We start from the raw sequence: 24,559 nt of genomic DNA on the forward strand, positions 1-24,559 counted from the left end.
TCTAGTTCAAATTCTTGGAGCAAAAGAACCCATCTAATAAATCTAGGCTTCGAGTCCTTCTTTGAGATGAGATTCAAATTACAGCGTGATCAGTGAAAACTGTCACCTTAGTCCTAAGTAAATAAGATCAAAATTTCTCAAAACCATAGACAATAGCCAAAAGTTCTTTCTCCATAGTAGTATAATTCAGTTGAGCACCATTTAGGGTCTTACTAGCGTAGTAGACCACATGAAATTTATTGTTCTTCCTCTGTCCAAGAACTGTTCCAACTGCATAGTCGCTTGCATCGCACATCATCTCAAAAGGTTCATTCCAATCAGGCGCAGTTATGACCGGTGCCGTGATTAAACTCTTCTTTAATGTCTCAAAAGCTACAAGGCATTCGTCATCAAACTTGAAAGGAACATCTTTTTCTAGCAAACTACACAATGGATTCGAAATTTTAGAGAATTCTTTACTGAAATGCGTATAGAAACCCACATGACCAAGAAAACTGCGAATTCCCTTAACAGAAATAGGTGGAGGAAGATTCTCAATGACCCCCACCTTGGCCTTATCCACCTCAAGACCCTTACTAGAAACTTTTTGCCCAAGAATAATGCCCTGTCGCACCATAAAGTGACATTTCTCCCAATTGAGAACCAGATTGGTCTCAACACACCTCTTGAGAACGTGTCCAAGATTTTGCAAGCATTCATCAAAAGAATCACCAAAGACTGAGAAGTCGTCCATTAACACTTCCACATTCTGGCCAATCATGTCAGAAAAGATGGCCATCATACATCTCTGAAATGTGGCTGGCGCACCACACAGACCAAAAGAAACTCGTCTGAAGGCGAAAGTACCAAATGGACAAGTGAAGGTAGTTTTCTCTTGATCTTCTTGAGCAATATAAATTTGATTATAACCCGAATAACCATCCAGAAGACAATAGTACTCATGACCAGCCAACCCGTCGAGCATCTGATCAATGAAGGGAAAAGGGAAGTGATCATTCCTAGTGGCTTTGTTCAACTTCCTATATTCCATGCAAACTCTCCACCCCGTGACTGTTCTAGTAGGAATAAGCTCATTCTTCTCATTTGCTACCACGGTAATTCCACCTTTCTTTGGCACACACTGAACCAGTCTTACCCATGAACTGTCAGAAATAGGGTAGATGATCCCTGCATCCAGCCACTTAAGAATTTCCTTTTTCACTACCTCCTTCATGATTGGATTAAGTCTTCTTTGCTGCTCGACCGTAGGCTTGCTACCTTCCTCTAACAAAATTTTATGCATGCAGTAAGAAGGGTTGATTCCCTTGATATCTTCTATAGTCCATCCAATTGCCGATTTGAACTCTCTCAGAATCCTCAAAAGCTTTTTCTAATCACTACCTGAATGGTTAGATACAATAATAACAGGCAGAGTAGATGCATCACCTAAAAACGCATACCTCAAATGCTCAGGTAAAGGCTTAAGCTCAAGAGTGGGAGCTTCCTCAATAGATGGCTTGAGGCGTTTAGGAGCTTTGTTCAGTTCCTCCTTTCCTAGAGATTCAAAAGGCATATTAATTTTCCTCTTCCAGGGAGAAGCATTCAAATACTGTAATTGCTCTTCACCTTCGTCATCTTCACTATCTGAATTCCCCAACAAGGCTTTTTCTAAGGCATTGGACCTTAGCAATTGATCAAGTTCCGATGTGACGACCGAATCGACTAACTCCACTTTTAAGCACTCCTCATTATCAGTAGGAAATTTTATAGCATTGAACACATTAAAAGTAACATCCTGATCTAGAACTCGCATTGTGAGCTCACCCTTCTGCACATCTATCAAGGTTCGGCCATTTGCCAAGAAAGGTCTTTCCAAGATTAGGGGAATCTTCTTATCCTCCTCAAAATCAAGAATTACGAAATCAGAAGGGAAGATGAGTTTATCAACCTTGACCAAGACATCCTCCACAATACCTCGCAGATATGTAATAGAACGATCAGCTAACTACAAGGTCATATAAGTCATTTTGGGATCAAGTAAGTCCAACTGCTTGAAAATTGACAAAGGCATCAGATTGATGCTAGCTCCCAAGTCACATAAGCATCTGTCAAAAGACACATTTCCAATAGTACATGGAATAGTGAAACTTCCTCGGTCTTTAAGCTTCGGAGGTAACTTCTGTTGAAGCACAACACTGCATTCCTCCGTGAGAGCGATAGTCTCTAAATCATCTAGCTTCACTTTTCGAGAGAGAATACCTTTCATAAACTTTGCATAACTAGGCATCTGCTCAAGAGCCTCAGCGAAAGGTATGTTGATATGAAGTTTCTTGAACACCTCTAGAAACTTTTCAAATTGCTTGTCCAGCTTCTTCTTCTGCAACCGCTTAGGAAAAGGTGGTGGAGGATAAATTTGTTTATCCCCTGTATTACCCTCAGGAGGAGTGTGCTCAACAGTAGTCTTCCTTGGTTCCACTTTTTCAGCCTGCTGCTCTACTTCTTTCTCAGCCCCAGCTTCTTCAGTCAACTCTTGAGTTTGTTCGGGATTCGCAACCTTTCCAGACCTCAAAGTGATTGCCTTTACCTGCTCCTTAGCTTCCCTCTTTCCTGGAAGTTCAGTGTCACTGGGTAGTGTACCGTGCTGACGATTTAGCAAGGAATTGGCAATTTTCCCAATTTGATTTTCCAAAGTCTTGATAGAAACAACTTGACTTTTGCACATAAGCTTCAACTCGTCTAATTCTGATTTTTCATTGGCTTGTTGCAGCTAGAGTTGATGTCTAGGTGCATACTGTGGTTGCTGAAAACCAGGGGGTTGTACTGCTTAGCTGGATATTGCTGATAAGGCTGTTGAACCGCATTCTGAGTGTTGCTCCAACTGAAATTAGGATGATTACGGTTGTTGGGATGATAGGTGGCTGGCACTGGTTGCTGCGATCGCTGGAAGTTGCTCATAAACTGAGCTGATTCACTAGAAATTACGCACTGATCAGTCTCATGGGCACCATCACATAGCTTGCAGACACTGGTGATTTTGATTAACTCTATAATTAGTCAAAGTGTCCACTTCATCGTCAAAGCCTTAAGTTGGGCAGCGATAACAGTTGCTGCATCCAACTCCAGAATTCCTGCTACTTTTCCCTGAGTCAGCCTCTGAGAAGGATTCTGGTACTCATTAGAAGCCATTAGTTCAATAAGTTCATAAGCTTCATCGTAGCTTTTAGCCCATAAGGCTCCTCCTGATGCTGCACCAAACATGGGTCTAGAAGTAGCACCCAATCCATTGTAGAAACAGTTGATAATCATCCAATCAGGCATGCCATAGTGTGGGCACTTCCTTAGCATCTCCTTATATCGATCCCAAGCCTCACACAGAGATTCTCCTGTTGGCTGAGCAAACTAAGTAAGAGCATTCCTGATTGCGGCAGTCTTCACCATGGGGAAAATTTAGTGAGAAACTTTTGAGCAAGATCTTCCCAAGTGGTGATAGACCCTGCTGGTAGAGAATGTAACCAACACTTAGCCTTGTCCCTTAGAGAGAATGGGAAGAGTCGCAGCTTGATAGCATCTTCAGTCACATCATTGAACTTGAAAGTGTCACGGATCTCGATGAAATCCCTGATGTGCATTTTGGGGTCTTCAGTAGGAGAACCCCCAAACTGAACTGAGTTCTGTATCATCTGAATCGTGCATGACTTGATCTCAAAAGTGTTAGCCCTGATGGTTGGTCTGATGATGCTTGACTGAATGTCATTAATCTTAGGCTGAGAATAGTCCATCAATGCCTTCAGATTTTCCGCTTAATCGCCCATCTCTACTAAAGCTGGTTCTTCAACTTTCTCTTCTTCTTCTACCTTCTTTTCTTCCTCGAAAACTTCCTTACGAACTACCACAACTTCTTCCTCGGCTTTATCCAGTTTTCTCTTACGAGTACGCAAACGCGTATGCATACACCCTCGCTAGAGTACCTGAAATAAGAGAAGGAAACAGATAAGTAACAATGTTCGAGTCAATAAACTTTAACGACCACTGATGGAAAGCACATAAACTATAAATTAACACTGCATTCCCCGGCAGCGGCGCCAAAAACTTGTTAGTCGCTAAACACGTGCTAATAAGACACGCAAATATACGAGTTCGCAAGTAGTAAAGAATCTTTTCTAGTTCATTCCCATAGAGACTGTACTGGTTAACTAATTAATTCACGCACTTAAGCAACAATGTATGGTTATTATTCAATGCTAAGACGATAACAAATTGAGGTTGTTTATAACTAAGAATTAAGCTAACAATCATAACTAAGAGAATAAGATTGATTAAATTAATATATATGACAAACATGGGATTCTAACTTCATTAAATACTTCATTCAATAGCCTTATTGTTCTCAACCTTAGCATACAATGGTGATGACACTAATCAGACAACACGAAACTGATAAATGCCAACTTTCGTTGCACGAGTACCATACTACCAGACATCCACAAAAGAGATAGAAGCTAAATAGACACCAATTATATTGAGACCCTATATGTCTATAGAATTTGATAACATAACAGTTTAAGCACAAGTTATCTATCTTGATTATACAGGGCAAGTAAGATGGTTAAAATTACCTACGAATCATGCATAACAAATACATGAACATATGCTAGCATGGCAAGTTCTAAATCCTTAAATTCTCTGTCGCTTCATTAAGAATTAACACGATAACCATAAGATGAATACGCATAACCAATACTAGGATATCAATCAATCACCACATACTAAGGCATCAAACCAATTTAACTAAAGAAATCCATAAATAAATCCGCTAGAACTACACGATAACGATTAACCCATAATCGGACTAATCATCAATGTGGGTTTCGATGAAAGCATGATATAACAAACGTAGTCTTTATAACGAATAATTAAAACAAAGTACAAAATAAAAGTAAGGTTCACAAGTAAGAAAACTAGCATCCAAATACAACTTAAAACAAAGATTCATAAGTAAAAACAAGATCTTCTTTGTCTTCTTTGAATCATGCTAAAAACGATCTTCTTACGGCTCTCCTTGCGCTCTGGTACGTCTCTCCCTTGAAAACGTTCTTATTTGAATATATATAGCAGCCCTTTGCAATCTGGAAGTCTCCCCACTTAGAAGCAAATTAGAATCAGGATTCATATTTTTTGCACCGGCGCGGCCGCGTGCTATCACAACGTCGGCGCGCTGCCTTTCTGGAATCCTGGCGCGGGCGCGCGCTATCACAGCGCGGGCCCGCCGTCTTTCTGGTAAAAACTCAGATTTCATCTTTTTCCTTGCTACTTTGAGTTGGCTTTCCACAAGCTTTTATTCCAACACCACCTTGACACCAAATTAGCACCAAAACAATGCTAATTCACCCGATTCACAGATTAATGCCTGAAATGCAAAAACACTAGAAAACACGTTAAAACACTTAACAACTTGAGTACAAATGCATCAATTCAAAGCTTATTAGAGCATATAAAGTGTCATAAATTCCACTCAACACCCCCAGACCCCCACTACCACCGAGAAGGAGAAATCCTCCTCCAATCATAGACCTGGATGGTCCGCTACAAGGAAGGACTATTGTCACAAGGGCTGATCCAAGTAATTTTCTTCCCCTAGGGGATCCTGATGATCCCACTCCACCATTCACTGAAGAGATAATGAATTCCCACATCTCAAGGAAATTTAAGATGCCCACCATCAACGCTTATGATGGCACTAAAGATCCCGCTAATCATGTCAGGATATTCTCTAATGCACTGTTGTTACAGCCCATGAGTGACGCTATTAAGTGTCAGGCCTTTCCTCAAACCCTGTCGGGAATGGCTCAAAGATGGTATAGCCATTTTCCTTCGAATTCTATTGGGTCCTTCAGAGAGCTAAGTCAAGCTTTTATCAAACAATTCATCAGTGGGAGAGTGCATGAGAAAAGTTCAGCATCCCTCATGAGCATTGTACAGGGAGCAAAAGAGTCCTTGAGAGACTATCTGAATTGTTTTACTAAGGAAGCTTTGAAGGTCCCTGACCTTGATGACAAGGTAGCTATGATAACACTACAACAGGGAACAATGGACGAGTTTTTCAAGATATCATGATCCAAGCGCCCCCCTGAAAGCATGTTGCAGCTCCAAGATAGGGCCGGGAAGTACATTAAGTGGAGGAGGGCATGAGGAAGACGGTAGTGAATAACGAGCCCACTGGTGGAAAGAAACAAAAAACTGATCTGGAGTATATTGCTAAGGAAAAGTATCGTAGAACTGAGCAAAACAATGATTCAACCCTGAAGAAGGGAGGACCTGGGTAAAAGTTCACTGAATATGCTAATTTGAATGCTCCTAGAAGTCAGATCTTGATGGAAATTGAGAAGGATAGACATGTCCATTGGCCTAAGCCTCTGAAGGCTGATCCTACCAAGCTAGATAAGAGCAAATATTGCAGATTTCATAAGGATGATGATCATGACACCGATGAGTGTAGACAATTGAAGGATGAAATAGAGTTCCTCATTCGAAAAGGAAGGTTTAGCAAGTATACTGGAGATGGAGGAGATAGGAATAACAATGGAACAAAGAATTTCGATGATCGTAGGAGGGATCAAGACAATCAGGGGCGAAATCCCAACCCAGGGAACCGGTGATAAATACAATTTTTGGAGGACCAACTGCTGCGGGCTCATCCAGAAACTCGAGAAAAGCCTATACTAGAGAAGTTATGCATATTGTTGGAGAGGCCCTGAAGAGGGCTAGGACAGGAGTGACAATGGCATTTGATGATACTGGCTTGGAGGGTGTGAAATTTCCTCATGATGACCCGCTGGTCATAACACCGATAATAGGGAACAACCCGATAAAGAGGGTCCTTGTAGATAATGGTGCCTCGGTGGACATTTTGCTTCATGATACCTTTTTAAGGATGGGTTACAATGATTCTCAATTAACCCCGACCGATATGCCGATATATGGATTCGCAGGAGTGGAGTGCCCCGTTGAAGGGATAATTAAGTTGCCAATGACCATAGGTCAGGAACCAAGACAAGCAACACAGATGTTGGACTTTGTAGTGGTAAAGGCTGGGTCAACTTACAATACAATCATGGGAAGAACGGGAATACATGCTTTCAAGGCAGTCCCTTCTTCCTACCATTCAGTGATGAAGTTTCCCACCCGGAATGGGATTGGAGAAGAGAGAGGAGATCAAAAGATGGCAAGGAGTTGTTATGTGTCCTCTCTTAAGGCTGATGGAGTTTGGGGAAGGTTTTGCCTATTGAAGATCTGGATATCCGTGAGAATGATGAGAGAAGAGGGAAGCCAGCAGAAGACTTGGTTCCAATTCCTTTGGCTCCCGAGGATCCTGAGAAAGTGACTTTCATTGGAGCATAACTAGAGGGGCCCCTTAGAGGGAAGTTAGTGAAGTTTTTACAAGAAAATAGTGATGTGTTTGCATGGTCGGCAGCTGATATGCCAGGCCTAAACCCGGAACTGATCACTCACAAGTTGAATGTGGATCCAAATCAAAAGACTGTGAAGCAAAAGAAAAGAAGCTTTGCTCCAGAGAGGCAAGAAGCTATTAAATAAGAAGTAGAAAAGATCTTAGAGGATGGTTTCATTGAAGAGATAAAATTTCCGGAATGGTTAGCAAACCCTGTAATGGTGAATAAGGCTAATGGAAAATAGAGAATGTTCGTGGACTTCACCAATCTAAATGATGCATGCCCAAAGGATTGTTTCCCGTTACCGAGGATAGATACTTTGATAGATGCTACTGCTGGTCATGAGATGCTGAGTTTCATGGATGGATTTAGTGGATACAATCAGATCAAGATGCATAAGGATGACATCCCTAAGGTATCATTCATCATTGACTTTGGTGTTTTTTGTTATCTTGTTATGGCATTTGGTCTCAAGAATGCAGGAACCACCTATCAAAGGTTGGTAAATAAGATTTTCAAGGACCTTATTGGCAAAACTATGGAAGTTTATGTTGATGACATGTTAGTCAATAGTTTGTTAAAAGCTGATCACATAACCCATTTGAGGGAAGTCTTTGAGGTATTGAGATATCATAAAATGATGGTAAATCCTGCAAAGTGTGCTTTTGGAGTAGGATCTGGAAAGTTTTTAGGTCTGATGGTCTCCGAGAGGGGAATCAGGGGTAATCCTGATAAAATAAAGGCTATCCTGGATATGGAACCACCACGTTCCATAAAGGACCTTCAGAAACTCACTGGAAGAGTTGCCGCTCTAGGACGTTTTATCTCCAAATCCGGAGACAAGTGCTTGCCATTCTTTAAATCCTTAAAAAAGGTTAAAGATTTTGTATGGACTGAGGAAAGTCAAGAGGCATTTGAAAGATTAAAGAAATATATGGTTCAAGCCCCGTTGTTGGCCAAACCAGCTCTGAATGAAACTTTGTACTTATACTTGGCCGTTTCAGAAAACGCCTTGAGTGCTGTGTTGGTTAAGGAGGAGCTTAAAGTCCAGAAACCCATATACTATGTTAGTAAAATTCTGCATGGAGCTGAGTTATATTATTCAACTATTGAGAAGTTTGCTTTAGCCTTGGTGATGACTTCAAGGAAGTTGCGTCCTTACTTTCAGGCTCATAAAATTGAATTTCTAACAAATCAGCCATTGAGAAACATCATTCATAGTCCTAAAGCTAGTGGGATGCTGATTAAATGGGTAATAGAATTGGGAGAATTCGACATCAAGTACAAGCCACGAACGGCAATAAAAGCCCAGGTATTGGCTGACTTCGTGATGGAATGTACCATACCCAACCAAGAAGCCGGGGGCAGGAAGATACTATACCTTAAGGCACAGAAGATGACAATGGAGATAAAGAAAAGGAAGTTAAGAAGAATGAATATTGGGTTCTTTATTTTGATGGGGAATCAAAAAAAATTCAAGTGGAGCTGGGCTAGTTTTACAAAGCCCAGATGGGTTCCTGATCGAATATGTTATGAAGTTAGACTTCTCAACTATGAATAATGAAGCAGAATATGAAGCCCTGATAGCTGGCCTTGGCCTAGCAGGAACACTGTGAGTCAAGAACTTAAAAGTCAGTGGGGATTCAAAGCTAGTCATATCCCAGATTAAGGGAGAGTTTGAGGCAAGAGAGGATACAATGGCTAAGTATGTCCGCCTAGTAAGGGCTGTGATGACTCAGTTTGATGAATGCCACATTGAGCACATTCCAAGGGAAGAAAATGCCAAGGCAGATGCGTTATATAAGTTCGCTTCATCGGAGATAGAGAAGAGTTCATGAAGTGTCTACTTTCGTGTTTTGAAAACATGGAGCATTGATGATAAGCTTGTAGCCCCTATAGGGCTGGGGGCATCTTGGTTGGATCCCATTAAGACACATATTCAAACTGCTTGGTTGCCAAATAATGTGACCGAAGCACGAAAATTGGCTGTTCGAGCATTGAGATATTCCTTAATTGATGGGATTCTGTACAAAAGATCTTATGTGGTTCCTTATTTAAGATGTCTCAGACCTGATGAGGCACGTTTGGCTCTTGAAAAATTAAATGAAGGTATCTGTGGACAACACTTGGGTGGCAGAGCACTGGCTCATAAGATAACCCGTTTAGGCTTCTATTGGCCAGAAATGATGGCCGATGCTAAGGACTATGTGAAGAGGTGTGAACGTTGTCAGAAGCATGCACCAGTTATTCGATAACCACCTGAGATGATGTCTTCTATCAATTTCCCCATCCCTTTTGCTATATGGGGAATGGATATACTTGGACCTTTTCCCATGGCCAAATCTCAAAGAAAATTTCTGATTGAAGCCATAGATTATTTTACTCAATGGATTGAAGCCAAGCCTTTGGCTAGGATCACAACTAAGCAAGTTACACAATTCCTATGGGAAAATATCATGTGTCAATATAGAATTCCCCGTATCCTGGTTACCGATAATGGAACATAGTTCAATAATGAAGAATTCAAGAAATATTATGAGGAGAATGAGATTGAGTTGCGGTTTACCTCCGTAGCTCATCCACAGGCCAATGGGAAAGCAGAATTGGCGAATCGTATAATCCTAGATGGTCTGAAGAATTCCAGGAATAATTGGGTGGATGAAGTACTACCAATACTCCGGGCTTATAGAACTACATGTAGAGTTACTACATGAGCCACACCATTTATGCTAGCTTACAGGGAAGAAGTAGTTGTTCATGTGGAGATATTCCACTCGTCTCCTAGAATCCAAGCATGCAATGCTAAGGAAAACGAGGAAGGGCAAGGGATAGCCCTAGACCTGATAGACGAAGTACGAGATGCAGCTCATGCAAAGATAGTAGAATATCAGAAAGAGGCCTTCTTTTACTATAATCTAAGAGTGAAAGAAAGATTTTTTAAGCAAGGAGAGTCGGTCCTAAGGAAGGTGGAAGCTTCCGAAGTAGGACAGAAGGGAAAACTCGCCCTAAATTGGGAAGGGCCATATAAGGTTAATAGTGTTCACAGAAGAGGAACTTACAAGTTGGAAACCATGGAAGGAGAAAAAATACCTCGGACTTGGCATGCTCAAAACCTGAAAGCTTACTACCTATAGTTGATACATGCTATAGTGGTAACAAGGTTGAAAAGCACCTCGAAGCTTTGCTTGCTTTGGATTTTATATGTTATTAGACTATTATTTCAAATTCTAGTTCTGCGGAAAATTATGTAAGGGATGGATCCCAAGAGTTTACAATTAATAAAGTTTTCATGAACTTATCTTAGAGCTGTTTAGTTCAGAATTGTTGGGAGTTCAGTTTGCTTATCTATTCAGTACAAGTACGAAAAAATGAGAGGGAAAGCTACGAAAAGGCAAGAAAATTATCGAACTCCCATAAATAGTGCAAGTACTTGGAAGAAATAGTAAAAGGAAAATAAACAACTTGGAAATAACATAAATAATGCCTGAAGGGAAACAAGTTCAGAATACATAAATTTAAAAGCAACAAACATAAAAAATGAAAACTACTCCTCCATATGGGAGCCTTCCTTCCCCTGCTCCTTCTCGGCATTTCCCTTCCCAGCATCAGCAGTAGGCTCAGCATCCTTCATGGGAGAAGTAGGAGGAGAGGTAGTGCTGGGATCCAGGATATGATCATTAGTGTGAGGAGTTTTGAAGAGAACATCCAAGCTATCATCTGTCTCTGGCTGTTCAGGACTTATAAAGTCCTTAGGATCTATCAAGCCAAGATGCTTCTCCAAAACTGCCTTCACAGCCGCATCCCATCCTTGGATAAACTACAGAGGATAAAGACCCTCATCATGAATTTCCATGAGATTCTTAAATTTCGCAAAATCCATGTAATCATCAATGATGGTTTCTTTATCACTCCGGAGCTTAACCAACTCAACATGGGCCTTGGACAGCTCCTCATCCCTAGTCTTTAACTTCTTTTCCAGAGTCTCAGCCCCCTCCTTCCACTTTTTCATCTCCCTCTCAAACTCATCTAAGTTCCCCTTCTAGGACCTAGCTTGGTGAAGGGCCGCCTGAAAGTAGGTGTTGCTCTGCAAAAAGAAGTATAACCTAACACAGGTCTATAAAAAAATGAAAGAGAAATGTTGGAATTAAAAGGTGAGAAAAGGATGTTACCGAAGCTTGAGCCTGAGAACCCAGGAGCTCAATAGACTCTATGTCACTCCTCGTGACAATGTCAGTAAAGTCGTGGGGAGTTATGGAGTAAGACCAATCCTTGGCATGTTTGCTAGATCCTACCACCGTATCACTCCTCCTGAAGCCCCAGTTGGGCCTAAAAGAATGTGCCTTCAAGGGGGATCCACATCGTCCCCCAGTTCCACAACTAGAGCATGAGGCCTAAGGAAGGAAGGAGCATCAGGCTTGCTCCTGGGGTCCTTGTTCAGCTTGGCCCTCTTTTAGCGGCTAGATTCCCCCTCCTTATGCATGTTTATGTTATTAATGGCCTCGCAAGCTAAAATGAAAAAGAAGAAAAATATTAAAATCTGGAAATGATTGAGTTTCAATGGAGAGAAAGAAATGAAAACACAGGTAAAGTTACCCTTATCACTGGCCCAAGAGAGACCAACTTTCTTCATGGAGAACTATAACACCCTCCAAATTCGGGGTATAGATTTGTAGCATTATTAATATTAACTACTCACTACTCTTGCACAAGGGGAATATAAATAAAATAATTACCCCGAACTACTGCTACTCAGGATCTTTTAAGGTTAAGAGTTGAAAATAAGAACAACACACTCACTTTATTACAAACCAATTTAAAAACATTATGTCTCAAGAACTCTATTTATTACAAAACTTTATTCTAATTACAGCTCACACTAAACATCTTTTATTCAACTCATCACTACTACTTATCCTGTTACACCTGATCTGGTAGCTCAAAGCTCTCTTCTGGGATAGGGATGAACAGTCTTGGTATAAGAGGGTCCCGCTGCTTGACTTGCTTCTTGACTATGCGGGTTCTGATGGGTTTTATTCTCTACCTTAACTGTAAAACAATAGGAATAACAATAAAAGAGGATGAGCCAAAATTGCTCAACAAGCCTGCAACAATATATATATAGTGTAAAGGTAAAGAATAGATGAACTGGTAATCTGTTCCTGTAAAGAATATGAATTTGCCATTACTGGCGAGTGCCAAACGAACAAGACTGGAAATAAGAACCAACATATGCACTATAACCTGCTGATCAGTTAGGATATAGTGCGGATCTATACCCAACTGTATAGACCCAACCAACATAGGGAGTACTCAGGCAATTGTGGCATATTAATTAAAGGTCTGGGTAAAACCCAGCCCGTATCGTAACTATCCAGTCCAAAACTTAGCATCCGGAACAATCGGAATGCTTTTGATGTATCCCAACATCAGGATATATCATCGTATATGTAACAAGGGTAAAAGTATTGGAACATGAATATAGGATTCGATAAATTGGGAGAAATCAAGAATCGAAATGAAATAGAAACAAGAATCAATAATTGTACGTCAGTGTATATGAACAATAATTATCAAAGTGTAACTGATATAGAAAGTGGGGTATATTTCACTATTCTGAATTTAGAATAGGGGAAAAACTTGCCTTGCGCGTACTTAACCTGGTTCAACTCACCGCCTTCTGTCTCCTGCTCGACTTGCCTTGTCGATACAACTAACTATTACGATACTCATTGAATAAATACTATCGCTCGAATAATAATAATTCAACTTATCGTTCACTTACTCGCATAGGTACGAGTTACTCGTATTATTTAACTAATTATCGAGTCTTTAATCATATAATTTGATTATTTTTAATCATATTTATTAATTACTTACCTAATTATTAATTAATAAATAACTAATAAATAATTAGATAAATAAATAAATAATTAATTAATTAACTAATTTCGGATTTCTAAATTAATAAAATAATTTAGAAATTATTTAAATCTAATTTTTATTTGATTTTACATTTTAGCAAAAACTAATTTCTAAATTACAAAATAAAAATACTTAATTAAATTCTAAAAACATAATTTCAGGAAAGGATTTGGGGGTTTTTGGATCGAAACCGGGTCGAACACCGGGTTGGAACCGGGTCGCACCCGGGTCATCCAAGAACAACCCCTCCTCCTTCCTCGATTTCCCCCACCGGAGCCGCCACACTTTCCCGGCAGGAATCCGGTGAATTGATTCCGCCGTTCCCCTCCTGAACGATTGCCCACGTCCCTTCTTCCTTCTTCGACGTTGCTGCAGCAGAACCACGACCCAGGCTCCATCTCCAACTCCGGCGATCGAAGCCGTCGTCGAGGCGGCGGCCGGAGCTAGGGGCTTCGGCTTTTGACACGATTTCGACGAAACCTAGCAGAAACTACTCCCCTTTACTCAACAACAAACCCCGACGCCTTCCCCCTCATTCCACGACGTCACAGCAGCTGTAACACCCCCAAATCTGGGGTCGGGGATCCGGGTTGTCACGAGTTTCATTTCCCTTAATAACACCCAATCTTAATAAATAATCAACTACGCTGTACTGTGACCCCACAATATACACATACACACCACAAGTTATAGTCTCAGAGATGAATACTCAAAAATAACACAAGTCATTTTATTCCACAACTATATGCCAATACACCTTAAAAGGGTTTCTGAATAAATTTACATTTCTTTGCCATTATTACAATTCATAAATATACATAAATCTGGTACATCATAAGTTGAAAGCCTAGCCTATTGGTAGTTCCTACCTCAGCTACAGCGACATCAACGCCTATAGGAAACTGCGGAACATTTCCTATCCGCTCGCGAATTGGGAGCTTGGTCCTGTTCGTCTTGTCTATCTGATGTTGTGTGATGAAAGAAGAAAGCAAGGGTGAGCAGCAAGCCCACCAAAATAATATGTATAATGATTAACAATATATGAGCCTTCTCATAGTACTCATGAAAGTCTTGGTCAAAAGAAATGAACCAAGTTAATTTCTTAATGCGATGAAGTCGCAAAATATTCAGTATATATATATACATATATACTTTTCAAAATATTGGAAGTCCTCTTCCATGCATAATACACACAGAGTTCCAGTGTATAACTGTATAAAAATATCGTTGCAAGGTGATCTCATATATCTAACCTTGTCTCAACGTTTTTCTGAAAATCTTTGTCATGCATAAGATAATCATTTACTAGATATAAGTTTAAAAGATGAAGTTACAAGATACTCCAATATACTTATATCTTTTCCAAATACTACTTGAACAACCACCGTTCAAGTTATAATTAGTTTCAAAAGTTCATCACACTGATGAGACTACAAGATAGACTTGAATAGATTCAATCTTTGAAATATTTTGAAGGAAATGAAGTTATGATATACTTCATTAAGTCCCGATATATATATACACCTATATATATACATACGTTTCCTGAAAACCTCTGTCATGTAAAGCATGAACAGAATTGCAATATCCAATAAATTTGGAAAGGAAAGAATTTTGGCATAAACCTGATATCTTGCTGATCAGGCAAAGATACCAATAAGTAACCTTTTCTACTAGTAGATGGACGAATTCCCCACTGGTCATCACCCTGGTCGCAATAGGACCTTATGCTGGACTACCACTCAGCCACTTATGCATTTGATGGACTCCCACTGAGCCACTTACACTATCATGGACGCCCACTAAGCCCATGTTGCTTATGCCGACTCGATAGATGGACTTACTTCCCGAACGTTGGGTAAGTAATCAATTCATTTACCAAAACAGCAACCTCGTTGCGAATATAAAATACACCACAGAGCCGGATCCCTCAGGTTTTGAGCGAGTATTTAAATCCCCTTTAAAAGGAAGATCTTAATTATAAAAATGAGTTTTGGGATCCGCTCTAACTTTTAAAAATCATTTTGAAGACTCGAAAACACTTTAAAGAGTGTTTGGAGTAATGCTGATTTAATGAAGTAAATCAGCCCCAATATATTAGAAAATATCTGAATATTATTATTTAAATAATATTCCCATAATGATAATCCTTATAAAAATAATTGAAGTAGAAGTTGTAAAACTTTATACTTGAAACGAGTATTAAATAACCAAAGATATACTTATTCGAAAATACTATCTTTATTTGAATAATCAAAAATAAGTTTGATTATCGACACCTTATTCTTTAATAAAATAAAGAATATATCTCAGCAAATAATCGGAGTCATAGATCCTCAAATGAATATTCAAAATAATATTCAATAAATAAAATAAAAGGAGTCATAAGTCCTCGGATGAATATTCAAGTAATATTCATTAAATAATATAAAGGAGTCATAAGTCCTCGAATGAATATTCAAGTAATATTCATTAAATAGTATAAAGGAGTCATAAGTCCTCGAATGAATATTCAAGTAATATTCATTAAATAAAATAAAGTGAGTCATACATCCTCAATTGAATATTCAAATAATATTCATTAAATAATATAACTGAGTCATAAGCCCTCGAATGAATATTCATTAAACAGAATAAAGTTAAAGTTATCGAATAAACCTTATTCGATTAATAGTTTTGAAATCTATAACCATATATATATGAATATATATATATATATATATATATATATATTATACTCGGGAACATCGACTCCCGGTTTAGAAATATGTTCACCTTTTGATCCCCTATACTAAGGGTAAACTCGAATACCGCTTATCTCTAGCATATATATTATGCAACTATAAGCATTTTAACCAACAGATATATAATTCAAGAATATGAAATAGGCATGCATATATACCATATCACATGCTACAATATATCGCAAGAATTTGCTAATAACAAATATGCATTTATCGCAAGATCATGCATATACATATATACATCACAACAACAGTATAACGGGTAGAAAACTTTCCTGAGCGACTGGGGGTTACGAATGGCTCGGGACGAGTCTGGTAACCTATAAACAACAAGTAAGTTGGAATTAAACCAAAGTCACTTGTAAATCTATACATTAACCAACTTAGACTCTAACGCTCGCTTTGCGCTTACTGATTCTCTTAAGTCACTCGAGTACCCTCGGCTCCACCATTTTTAATAAATTAACCATTACGAGTTTTAAGGCAATTCCTTCGCGAGTGTCTTACCATCTTCCTTTTACACCTTACATAAATGTTTCATACTTCAATTAGTCCTTTAAGGTCTTTAACCTATGTTTCAAAGTAAGGCGAGGGGTAAGGGTTCGTTCGCGAAACGTCGTTACTTAAAACGGCCGTTTCTCCTAAACCATTCATCGGAATCAAACGAACCACATATCAAAACGAAGATCGTAACATGAACTATCTAAACATGGAAATGGTCAAAACCTAGCAGTGAGTTCAAGGGTTCTGATGTTAAGAACAAAAACAGTCTACGGTAAATCGGGCATTATGGCGGCTATGTTTACGCGATTTCCCAAATTTAAACCATTCCAAAACAACCACCAATCAACCCCAAATCAATCATACAACCAACATCCATCCAAAACACACTCCAACAGCCCCAACAACTCAATATTATCAACTTTATACTACCCTCAAACATGAACTAAAAGCTATACTTAAGTTCATTAACTAATTAACAAGATTTACAACTCCAAAAACACCACAAAACCAACTAATCTCTACAAACTCAACCAAACTTTAAACAAACAAGCCTCATGCTTCACATATACTATATCAATCATATTCATTCCTAATTACTCAAAACCAAAGCTAGGGTTTGGAGTTTATACCTTCCTTGGAGCTTTTAATCCATGAAAGATCCTTGAAATGCCCATGGAAGCCTTAATCTAACCTCCTACAAGCTTGTTCTTTCAAAGAAATCAAGAACACAAAAATTAATTTCAAGAAAGTACTATTCACCATCTTCTTCCATGATTTATAGAAAAAGATTGGCTTGGAATTAGAAGCTTAAACTTATAGAAAGTATGTAACTATCCATGGGGAAGCTTAGATAAATACCTTGCTAAATAGTAAGTGGTGGAGCTTGGATCTTCATTTTTTAAGAAAAGGGGCCGAGAGCTTCATGAAGAAAATGGGGGTTTTGTGTTTTTTGATGAAAATGAAATGTTTTGGCTTGGTTGGTTGCTTTTTGTTTTGTTTTTTGGTTAATTACCTTTCTAGCCTTGACTTTGTGTGGTTTTAAATCAACCACATCTCCTTCCCCTTATGTCATGCTTATGTCACATTGCTATGTCATCATCCCTTCTAATCTCTTTGATTAGCTTCTAATTATTTGCCTAATGACCGCTGATCTGTTATACGGTTCGTTTAACTTTCGTTTTCGTTTATCGTTTGAGGGATCATACCCGGGATCTTATTGCTTAGGTTCCCTTAACCTTTCTCAATATATTGTATTCCTTTTATGATCCTCTCTTATAATCCTTTAATTTAAATCCTTTTTATCATGTTACCTTATACTCAATTCTTTCCGTATCTAGTGGATTTCCGGGAAAAATCAAAGTGTTCGGAATTGGATTATGACGATCTTTACATACACTTATATACCATAAAGAGTGCCAATAAAATCTCAGAATATCCATAAAAGAACCCCTACCTAGTGTGGCATGAAAAGTTTTCTCATTCAGCAAAAACACTATTCATAAGGGTTTCAAAATTTTTCCAAAAATTGGGGTTATTACAGTCTCCCCTCCTTAAAAGGATTCCGTCCCGGAATCAGATAGAAATTGAATAGGGATACTCTCTTAGCATTGCACTTTCTAACTCTCGAGTAAATTTTCTCACATTATGGTCCTTCCATCAAACTCTGAATAGTTTGATAACCCTTCTCCTAAGCACTTGTTCCTTTTCGATCTATAACCCTTTTCTGGTTGCTCCATATAGGTTACGTCGGGTTGCATGTCTATGCGCTCATATGCCCCTATTTATCTGGCATCTGAATTACACTTCCTTAACATTGATATATGGAACATGTTATGAACTTGCTACATGTTCGGGGGTAAGGCTAGCTCATATGCTAACCTCCCAATACTTCTTAATATATCCAAGGGTCCAACAATTGGTGGACTTAGCTTTCCTTTCTTTCCGAATCTCATTAACCCCTTCCAAGGGAATACCTATAACAACACTAGGTCCCCTACTTCCCATTCCTTATCCATTCGTGTCAAATCAACATACTTTTTATGTCTATCTTGGGCTACTACCAGCCGTCCTCTGATTCGATCTATTAAATCCTCGGTCCTTTGGACTACTACGGGTCCGAGCATCTTGCGCTCTACAACTTCATCCTAACATAAGGGAGATCAACATTGTCTTCCCCCAAGGATCTCATAAGGAGACATCTCAATAATGACATATGATCTATTGTCGCAAGAAAACTCAATCCGTGTTAAGTGATCATTCCAAATTCTTTCAAGTCTATTGCACAGACTCTCATTATAGCTTTTAGCATTAGAGCTTTTGCTTCTCAATACCCATTCTTTTCCAGTTCGTAATCGCTACTACCTTCCGTTCCTAATATTATACTGGTTATACTTTTGCTCGTTAGCGTTCTATAACCTTTTAATAACCACGCCAACCTTAGTATCACGAATGTGTTTCCATTCCGAATACTACCACAACTTTATTACTCCTTTTTCAGCTGTTTCTATTTCCCAAAGTTTGATCAATCATATAGAAGTAAAAGAATTCATTGAGAGATCACTATGATCATGAACACTTGTTACATTGCATAGTTAGTACAGAAGGTGGCCAGCCTTTAGTACTTCACAAGCAATTAAACAATAGTTGGTATCCTACTCGGCTTCTATCACACAGATAGATAGTCATTCGGCAATACCTCCCCTTCTGGAAGGGTTGTTCTTCTCAGTTTATATGAAATGAAAAGAAGAGAAAAGAACGAACTGAAGAGAATTGTATACATGAAAAAAAAAATATACTGCCACAAAATATCTGGCTTGGAACCTACATCTGAATTATAGAGGTTTGTCATAGGAGAACAAAACATATGTGTATATATATCAACATCATGTATTATCGCATCGTATTTCACATGCCTAAATATTTTTGCTATTCCGTCCATCATTCTATGGACCCATGCTCTTCCTCGAGCTTATACACAATCACCTTTGAAACTCCCTCGATATCGAAAATCGAATCTGGGATCTCATTCTAGACATCATTGTTACTAGAATTCTATGCTTGCATCGCAACCTTCCTCGTATAGTAATACGACTCTCTCTTCATAAGAGGGAATAAATATTCAATAGGTAGATACTCTACTTAATTAGTCTATCAATGATAACTTATACACTACCACGACCCGATTAGTGGTACTCAATCTCAACATCCATTCCAATACAACTCTCACGGTTGTAATCAGCTCATTAATCGCAGAATCATTGCTGCACTACTATGGTCCACCACTGACCTACTGTCGTCATTCATTTTCCTTGGAAATAAGCAAGTAGTTGCATATACCCTTAGTATCTAACCATACGGAGTCCATAACTGTCGTATTAAATTCTTCTAAGGAGTTAACATAATCACCTTTCATGATTCATGAAGAACACTCCAAACTCTGACGTACTTTCATGACATGAAGTAGATAAAATTACAGAAGAGTTTCAGTCAAAGCAACGATAGCAGGTTAATATCATTCTTAATCGTATGCCTTAAATAGAAGACTTAACTCAAGGTTCATTTAGTCCTTTTTGAAATATGGTCCTGGTTTATTCTCAAGATAGTATCTTCTAAGATAAATAGCCCGCTCATGGCGATTACATGAATTAAACCTTTACCAACTACTATTACGGTTGGGTATTGCACAGTCATCAGAAGGAATGTCAATCTTCCAAATCATAATACAACCTGCATAGCTTTAACCATCATCACTGTATTCCTTTGGCACAAGCGCCTATAATTATCCTCTTACCTTTAAAGTGTCGGCCACCTCTTTGGCCTTTCCTGATAGTAAAATTTCCTTACAGTCAATGTCATTTTAACCACCTCCAAATAAATTTTCTACCTTATTTCAATCACAGCTTATGTGAAGATGTTTTCCTTAAAATCTGATGAGTAAAAAAAAATATTACCATTTTTCCATAAGTTATTACCTCAGTCTATAGAGGTTAATCACTGTCACGACTGACTCTCAATCATAACTAGAACATCTTTTTATCTTAAGTCCTAATTGCCCTGAACAATTTCGACCATTACTGGTTCGATCCATACCTTCTCGTGGTTTAACACGTGCCTCACTTGGCATCATTATAATTACGTCATATTTCCTTTATCAACATTTCTATTCTTGAGAATTTTGAATTTTTACCTTTCTCCTTGTAAAACCTCTAAGGTTATCCTTGAATCGTTCCTCCTGTATTCCCTAGATACAGGGCATATCAAAATACCATATACTAATACTAGAATCATTGTCTATATACTTTTGAAAAAAATGTCTCCACTGTTTCTTTAAAGGTTGTTGTTACCTTAATCCTTTCCAATTCATACTGTCAAAACTCATGATGTCCCTATTAAGGGTGAAATGCCAACCTTTATGCATTCCCCTATGATTCGTTTTAAGTTACCGATGTTCTATCCTTAATTCCACCATTAAAAAGGTACATGCATCCTTCCATGGATAAATCAAGTCATATATCCCTGATAAGGGTGTCTTATTCAATCATTCCCACCTCGATAGTATATGCCTAATTTTCACAATAACATCTGTATTCAAAATGAGGTTAATCAATATGGCCTCCAAAAGATAACGACGGTTATCCACTTTTCTTGCCTAATTTGGTAACAATAACAAGGATGTTCTGGAAGATATTGGTCGTGTTCAACGTGAACTTCTTCTTAATAATTCCTTATTTACTTTTGTTGTTTATCTCAACAGTCACCTCAATGCTGGGATATCTTTCATATCTGGCGTCTCCCTTTCTGGGTATCATGCCACCGGTCTTACACTTCACCTTCTCGAAGGTCACTTCCTTCATCCACTTTTCTTAATTTCTTACTTCCTTGTCTCCTTAGTCTATCCGCGTCTCATTATTTACCCTTCGAATTATCTCAAGGTTTCATTGAATTCTCCCAACTTACAGGGGATAAAATATATGTATCTCTTATACCTTCAACCATCAATTTAACTCATGGTGAATCACCCTCATCCTGACGATTACATACTTTTCTATTTCTATTACTACGAGTCTTTAGGGTTTCCTCATACCCAACTCCCTTATCATTCCTCAAACTCTATTGCCTTTATATTCCTTTCCACTCCAGTTTCTTTTTATTTTCCTTTCTCTTATCATTATTTCATGAACCCACTAATCATTGACTTCAAGCATCACATCGTTCTGGGATTCTTGTCATCAGAACGAATCTTGACAACTTTTACAACTTAGCTTCATATTTCATCATACTCATCCGCCTTTGTTCTGACTCTAAAGCTTTTACACTATCTCCATAACCTTGGAAATTACTTTCCCGAAAACAATTGACTGAACTTTAATCAGTTTATTCTAACCTCTGGCTCCGTGCCTTTCTTGGTCTTTCACCAGTGGTGGCCCTTCTCTTAGGAGGGTAAGTGACAAAAATAGTCTTTTGTGATTCGTCCATCATTTAGAACCTCAAATGATTCCTATATTTCCTTTAGCCAGGCTCTTGCCTCGACTGGTTCAGCTTGTTCCTTGGAACTCTAAGGGCTTAACGACTTAAAGGTCCTGAAAGAATTTCTCACCGCATTGTTTCCTCAGGGTGGTTTTTGGGGATAATAGTCTAAGTTCTGTCTAGAAAGGTCCATAAATTTTCGTATAGGAGTACCGTCTCGGGTCTCCTTATCTCGCTCGACTTTTGTTACCTTAGTATAAAATGTTTCATCCTTCTCCCATACTTGGGGTTATCTTATAAGTTAAAATCCTTATTTTCCACTTCATTATGTTATGGGTTCCTTCTATCTTGATGGCGACCTCCCTGACTATCAGGTTCAGGGTTTGCTCTAAATCTTATTCCTCAAACTAGCTTTCATCTAAGATCTCATCTTTAAGCTCTTGAACATTTGGAACCCAAATTCTGTAGGAATACCTTATTATTCCCTTCTCATCTTTCTCGGTATTAATCTTTGATCTAATTGTTGGCTCTTTGCCTTCCTTCATCACTTTTTCTGGCACAATATGTTCTTTTCCGATATTTCGGACTGTATTGCAATCTCAAACAGCTTTTCGGTACCGGCTCCGGTTACCTTCACTTCTATTTCCATTTTCTCAAAATCTCTTATAAACTCTCCAAAAGACATTATCATCTTGAGTCTCTCCTTTTTACTAAGGGCATCAGCCACCATATTGGCTTTCCCCGAATGATAAAGAATCTCCCAATCATAATTCTTGATTAGCTGTAACCGCCTCATCTAGCGTATGTTGAGCTCTTTCTACGTAAAAATGTACTAGAGCTCCTATGGTTTGTGAATCTCGCACTTCTCTCCATACAAGTAGTGCCTCCAATCTTTAGGGCAAAACTATTGCCATGAGCCCAAGCTCATAGGTGGGGATATCGAATTTTATATTCCCGTAATTGTCTTGACGCGTACGCGATTACCTTGCTGTGCTGTAAAAGAAGCACCCTAATTCCTTATGCGAAGCGCCACTACACTTCACAAAATCTCATTTTCCATCCGGCAATGCCAACATAGGGAACGTCACCAATCTTTGTTTCGGTTCTTAAAAGTTGTTCTCGTATTTCTCTGTCCATTCGAACTTCTCAGTCTTACGAGTAAGCCGCGTTAAAGGGACTACTATCTTTACAAACTTGAACGAACCTCTGGTAGTGACCGGCCAATCCTACCTCTGGGAGTTGCCCTAACCATGGTCATCAATTCCTCAGTGGTCCTTTATTCATTCTTGTCAGGATCCTTCACGGGATCCTCCTCAGCAACAATCCCTTCTAGGACAACATCCTCAACCGCTACATCCTCAATATGAACATCATCCGATCCCGTGTTAGGACGCTATATTGGATCCACAATCTGATCTCCAATAACTAATAAAACATCATCGCGTTGTTGCTCCTCAACCTCAGGATTCGGAGTCCCGCTACCATCTACGATAACGAACTACGCTTCTATCACGATATTTATAAGGGTTCCCATAAGGGTTTTAACTGTCAGTACTACGTTAGGTAGCCCGACTATGAACTTGGCAAGAGTTCTTATTATCTTACTTATTATGTTAACATCACATCATCTCTGAGGTTTATAACGCTTAGCTCTGATACCATTTCTGTAACACCCCCAAATCCGGGGTCGGGGATCCGGGTTGTCACGAGTTCCATTTCCCTTAATAACACCCAATCTTAATAAATAATCAACTACTCTGTACTGTGACCCCACAATATACACATACACACCACAAGTTATAGTCTCAGAGATGAATACTCAAAAATAACACAAGTCGTTTTATTCCACAACTATATGCCAATACACCTTAAAAGGGTTTCTGAATAAATTTACATTTCTTTGCCATTATTACAATTCATAAATATACATAAATCTGGTACATCATAAGTTGAAAGCCTAGCCTATTGGTAGTTCCTACCTCAGCTACAGCGACATCAACGCCTATAGGAAACTGCGGAACGTTTCCTATCCGCTCGCGAATTGGGAGCTTGGTCCTATTCGTCTTGTCTATCTGATGTTGTGTGATGAAAGAAGAAAGCAAGGGTGAGCAGCAAGCCCACCAAAATAATATGTATAATGATTAACAATATATGAGCCTTCTCATAGTACTCATGAAAGTCTTGGTTAAAAGAAATGAACCAAGTTGATATCTTAATGCGATGAAGTCGCAAAATATTCAGTATATATATATACATATATACTTTTCAAAATATTGGAAGTCCTCTTCCATGCATAATACACACAGAGTTCCAGTGTATAACTGTATAAAAATATCGTTGCAAGGTGATCTCATATATCTAACCTTGTCTCAACGTTTTTCTGAAAATCTTTGTCATGCATAAGATAATCATTTACTAGATATAAGTTTAAAAGATGAAGTTACAAGATACTCCAATATACTTATATCTTTTCCAAATACTACTTGAACTACCACC

The 24,559-nt window shown here is 38.7% G+C and overlaps 1 protein-coding gene and 1 non-coding gene across 2 annotated transcripts; both read left to right on the plus strand.

The window, feature by feature from the left end:
* Positions 1–3,295: 3,295 nt before the first annotated feature.
* On the plus strand, positions 3,296–3,402 carry LOC141681172 (small nucleolar RNA R71). Its single transcript, XR_012558614.1, has one exon. It is a non-coding gene; the product is annotated as a small nucleolar RNA R71 (small nucleolar RNA).
* Positions 3,403–10,153: 6,751 nt separating this feature from the next.
* LOC141680154 (uncharacterized) lies at positions 10,154–10,561 on the plus strand. The gene has a single exon (XM_074486455.1). It carries the CDS (start codon positions 10,154–10,156, stop codon positions 10,559–10,561), a length of 408 nt encoding a protein of 135 aa, XP_074342556.1.
* Positions 10,562–24,559: the final 13,998 nt, after the last annotated feature.

The sequence above is a fragment of the Apium graveolens genome, chromosome 8 (genome assembly GCF_009905375.1).
Source record: "Apium graveolens cultivar Ventura chromosome 8, ASM990537v1, whole genome shotgun sequence".
Classification (NCBI taxonomy): Eukaryota; Viridiplantae; Streptophyta; class Magnoliopsida; order Apiales; family Apiaceae; genus Apium; species Apium graveolens.